The sequence below is a fragment of the Micropterus dolomieu genome, linkage group LG11 (assembly GCF_021292245.1).
Source record: "Micropterus dolomieu isolate WLL.071019.BEF.003 ecotype Adirondacks linkage group LG11, ASM2129224v1, whole genome shotgun sequence".
Taxonomy (NCBI): Eukaryota; Metazoa; Chordata; class Actinopteri; order Centrarchiformes; family Centrarchidae; genus Micropterus; species Micropterus dolomieu.
In genome coordinates, this window is record NC_060160.1 from 9,694,007 (window position 1) to 9,699,411 (window position 5,405).

Consider the following 5,405-nt stretch of genomic DNA (forward strand, 5'->3'; position numbering starts at 1 on the left):
TTGTGGCTATACTTCCTGCTGCTTCACCATCTGTTGCTCCTGTCAGCTGACTGGATGAACCCGTGCTTCTGACGCCTCTGACCTGCCTGTCTGGCACGTGTGTGTATCACTGTACATAAAAACCACTGTCTGCTTAAAAACCACAGCATTTCAACCTCTTCTGGTCTTTTAGTATCATTGTGAGTCACGCCTAGACGGGAAACAGCGGTGACATCTCTCTGCAAGCCTCTAACTGTGGCCTTTCCCAGTCGAGTGAAACATGCGGCATCTATACAGGTGTTGTCGGGGGTTGATGTTGCAAGCATATGTCGCAGAGACCCGACGAGGTATAAGAATAGAGAGTGAAAGAGAAAGACAGAAAACATGTGAAAAGCCACTTCTCTCTCCATTCTCCTTCCCACTCAGTTCTGTCTGCCTGTTCTATATATGTGTATGTGTATGTGAGTGAGTGAGTGAGTGAGTGAGTGAGTGAGTGAGTGAGTGAGTGAGTGAGTGAGTGAGTGAGTGAGTGAGTGAGTGAGTGAGTGAGTGAGTGATAGTCAGTGTGTCTGCACCATAGTCAGTGTGCCTAAGAGCAGCTGAGTGCAAGAGCAAGATCTCACCCCTGAAACCCCCTTATACACAAAAAAACACAATCCCCCTACCACCACCACCAATGCCAGTATTATAACCCCCCCCCCCCCCCCCCACCAGAGCCAGCTGACCTACTTCCTGTCTAGCCAGTCTAGTGGTTGACTGTACACTCCTCTGAGATAGTGTGTGTGGAGGGTGCAGTGCATTAGAGGTGGGGGTTGGAGGTATCATGATAAGTCAAAATACAAGAAGTAAGATGGTAACAGAAAAGGAACGGTATTGAAGAGATGATGAAGCAGTGTGATGCTGTAGATAGGTCCTGACTGGCCATGTTGAGGGTGTAACACTTTTCTCAAGACGTCTGTGGTAAACATGTTCTCACTTTTCCCTAGAATTTTACATACTTCTTCATGATACCACTTAGAAAAGCTACATAATTACACTGCGCTTGTACACACTAGCTTGGTCGGGAAAAAAACATCTGTTCTATTGGGTTTGAGAAATACTCACTATCCTAGCTGAAGTGTATAAGATATTCTCTCGCTCTAGTGCTCAACACCGGAGCCCCCCAGGGCTGTGTGCTCAGCCCCCTCCTGTTCACACTGTACACCCTTGACTGCATCCCCCGACATGGAGTGAACTCTGTTGTGAAGTTTGCGGATGACACCACCATCATCGGCCGGATTTCAAACAATGATGAGACTTCATACTGGGAGGAAATTGATAATCTTGTAGAGTGGTGCTCAGAGAACAACCTACTGCTCAACATCAGCAAAACTAAGGAGCTGATTGTGGATTTTAGGAAGAAGGAGACAAAGACACACACTCCTGTCTACATTATTGGTGCTGAGGTGGAGCAGGTGAATAGTTTCAGGTTCCTGGGAATCAGCATCACAGAAAACCTGACATGGTCATCTCACATCTCCACGCTGGTGAAGAAAGCTCAGAAAAGACTGCATTTCTTGAGGAAGCTTAAGAAGGCCAAATTCCCATGCCAAGTTCATGTCAGCTTTTACAGAGGAGCAAAAGGACCAGAGGGCTCTGCATCGGGTGACTAAAACTGCTCAAAAGATCATTGGTACCCATCTCCTGAGCATCAGTGATATATGTGAGGTGAGGTGTCTACGCAGAGCCGAAAGGATACTAAAGGACAGTACCCATCCCAGCCACAGCCTGTTCACCCTGCTGCCTTCTGGGAAGAGATATAGAAGTTTCTGCTGTCACACCACCACACTGCAGAGCAGCTTTTTCCCCAAAGCTATCAGACTCTTAAACTCTAGTTCATCCTCAGCACTGTTTACCATTTTTTTTATAATTGATTCTGTATTAATGTATATTATCTGCTGTGTAGCAGAAGGGAGTTACAAAACACAATTTCACTCTATAACTTACCTACCTCTAAAACCTACCTACCTACAAATAGATGACCACACATTTTAAAAGCAAATGTGTCCTTGTCGCTGCCTCTTAGTCATAGTGAGAGACATGCGCTTGACATCACTCTTCTGAAAAAACAGGACATGCACAGGCTGACTCCCAATGCACAGACACTTCCCTCCTCTTCCTCATTCATCTTCATCTCTCCTCTGTCTCATTCTCCCTCTCCTACCCTTCTTCTTTCTTGTGTTCCTTTCCATTCTACTTCTAATTGTGCCCTCCCCCGCTGGTGAAAACACGCTATGCTCTAGGTGTGAACCTCAAAAGCAGCATTTGCTGTTGACACTTTATTCAGCTCCGCTGTGCACATTCCTCTTCATGCAGGCAGGGCAGGGAGGTGGGCACCGAGGGATAATGCTATAAGACAGAGCGGCTGGGAGATGGACAGGGAGGTGCATTCAGTCAATCAGACAAACAAAATGCAGTAAAAGCAGGCGATAAAACTGAACAGCAACCCGGTGGAGGAGCTGTGACTGAAGCGGAGATAAGCAAACAGACATGAATAGACAGAAAGAGACATGCAAACATAGACAATATAAAGGGTATAAAATCTGACATGTGGGCACAATCAAGCAGACAAGGAAACAGGTAAATACAGGCATGCAGACAACAACTGCATTACTGTGCGTGATGTGGTTTCCTTTCTCAGAGTAGCAAACAGGTCTTTAGCTAAAGAGCTTTTTTCATGTGCAGCATCCCTTACAGCTGACTATCAGCCTGGCAGACTCCCATTAGAATACACACACACACACACACACACACACTCAGAATAACACACACCATGCCCAGCCAGGCGAAAAACATGGGTATCCATGCACACAACCACAGGACGCTGTTTGTGTGTGGGTCTGTCTCTGTGTGTGAGTGTGTTGTGTTTTGCAGCACACGCTGGATGAACAAAAGAACTGGCTATTGCAGCATGCACAGCTTCAGCTTTGATGAAGAGTGGGCTACACTGACCACAGGTAGGTTGGCACACTCTCTCCCTTTCTTTCTCTCTCTCTCTCTCTCTCTCTCTCTCTCTCTCTCACACACACACACACACACAAACACACATAGTAAATAACTTCAAAAACAGGCAGAGGAGAAACAGTTTACCATTAGTGGTGGAGAATGTTGTCGAAATAACTAACTATTAGAACCCCAAGGGAAGGAGCAGTTTCTGTCCCACTCTATAAATACACAGGCCAAGAGAAGCAGCAGTGTGGTTAAATTCCACTGCCGTCTGAATCAAGGCTGATGGGCCTATAATAGCCCCCCCCCCCAATATCCAGGTCAGCAGAATCCAAGCTACAACCTCAACTCAGCATCACACACACTATCAACCTTCCTGTTTTTAACTTGGATGAAGATAAGGCTGCAGACGCGCGGGGCAGCTGTTTATAGTTAACGCCATGGATTTAGATAAAATTATCTATAATTTGACACATTGTGGCGGGCCGGCGACCCGTCTACCACACATCCGCCTCTGGAAGTCTCTTCTGCTCTCCTGCCGGTTACTATTCAGGGAGCGCTGTCAGGTACAAGAGAAGGAGAAACGCACGCGCGTGTGCGCGTGTACACGACACACACACACACAGACACACACACCAGTTTCTCTCAGATGAAGCTATTTGAAAAATGCCACAACGTCTTACCCTCAACGCGGACAGGTCGATTTCGTCCAGACTCCGAGCTGGAGAGTCGCTCGCCATGATGGAGGGCACAAAAAGCCGCTCTCAGGTATCCTGAAACAGCCTTTGCTATCACGACTGTGCTCTCTGCTGTCCCCCTCTGTCCTGCACAGTGATGTCTCAGCGATCGACAAAATAATAGCTGTCTCCTTATGCCCAGCAGCGGGACGTGCCTCGAGCCGGGAGCGCACCTAAAGCGCAAACTCGGAGGAGATGGGAAGCAAGAGCGCAGAGTGCATCTGCACCTCCAGGTCCATGAATACGGGATGGAGACCGTACAGAGAAAGGTGAAGCTCCGTGGGGAGTGGATTACTGCTCGTCCTGGAGCCGCTGCTGTGACAGCCAGTGAATATACAGAGGAAGAGAGGTGGAGCGCAATTCCTACTGCCTCAGCAAACCACGCCTGTTACTGGGCGGGGTTTGGTGAAGCAGTAGGGACTCCCTAACTTTCTTATTTTCAACAACCCTCATAACATACCTACTATAGATCAGCAGTGTTTTATTTAATGATGTTTATATATCACCCTGTATGTTATTTTATTAAAATACATAAGGACGTTTATTTTTTATTTTATTTATTCAGATCATCTGGGACAGGCCTGCTTTCTGTCTCCAGAGTCAAAACTAAACATGGAGAAGCAGCGTTCAGTTTTTATGCTCCATATAACAAACTCCCAGAAAACTGCAGGTCTGCTGAAACTCTCAGTTCTTTTAAATCAGGGCCACACATGACATTTTACAGCTGGTTTCACAGGCTGAAGAGAATTCCCTATGAATGGTAAATTGAACTTCACATGTAAAATTAAAGGTGTGACCCTTTAACTGCTCGCCACCTGATTAAATAATATTCTGTAAAAGATAAGATTCCTATTCTCATTATGATCAAAGAACTGACACTTGATACAAGTGGAAGCAATGGTTGAAATATTCTTTATTTTCCAATGATAAGAAGTATGGAGGACCGATCCTGACACAGTCAGAAATAAATACAGAAATAAATAAATGCTCAATAAATAAATAAGCATCCAATTAAATACACAAAAAAATAAAGTAAATAAATAAATCTAGGTAGTAATTAAATTATACAAGGAGACATAAATGTATATATTTTAATTAGTGTCTTTACTTATTCACCTTTGTAATAATTACCTTATTTATTTATTCTCCGTTATAATCTTCAACTTTATTTATTAACTACTTATTTTTTAAATGTATTTATTTATGTGTGTGTTTTAATATTTTTGTCTGTTTTATTCTTCCTTTGTATTTTTTTACCTTATTTATTTTCACCCATGGTATTTATTTCTGCCTGTCCTTTTTACATTTCTGTATGCATTTCTGCCTCATTATGCAAATGTGGAGGGGCTGTGTCTCAAGGGGTCAACTTCTGCCCATTGGCCTGCAGACATCAACAAGCTGCTCTTCACACAGTCAGATGGCTTCCTTCAGTGCGCTGAGGTGTTTAACAACTCTGAAGACAATACTACCAGCCATGTCTTCCTTCTCTTTTCATGTATATGCTCCAACAGACAGTGCTTTCAGTTTGCTGCATGCATGGACACAGAACTGCGGTATAGGGAGAAGCACACGGTCAGCTGGCTGCAGCTAAATCTGGAGTGCACTTGTATTCAATTTTGTATGGTAAATTCAGTTTTAACGGAGCAGAGCGAGCTGACAGGCAGAGTTAGAGACTTTTTCTGTCCGTTTCTCTCTTTACAAAGA

The 5,405-nt window shown here is 44.6% G+C and overlaps 1 protein-coding gene across 2 annotated transcripts in view; it reads right to left on the reverse strand.

Annotated features, from left to right (window-relative positions):
- tnika (TRAF2 and NCK interacting kinase a) overlaps positions 1-4,004 on the reverse strand; it is a 93,603-nt gene extending 89,599 nt beyond the window's left edge. For both annotated transcript variants that reach the window (XM_046061730.1, XM_046061729.1), the window contains exon 1: positions 3,648-4,004. In XM_046061730.1, coding sequence (XP_045917686.1) covers positions 3,648-3,704 — 57 coding nt within the window. In that variant the 5' untranslated portion in view covers positions 3,705-4,004. The remainder of the gene's footprint in view (positions 1-3,647) is intronic.
- Between the last annotated feature and the right edge of the window lie 1,401 nt (positions 4,005-5,405).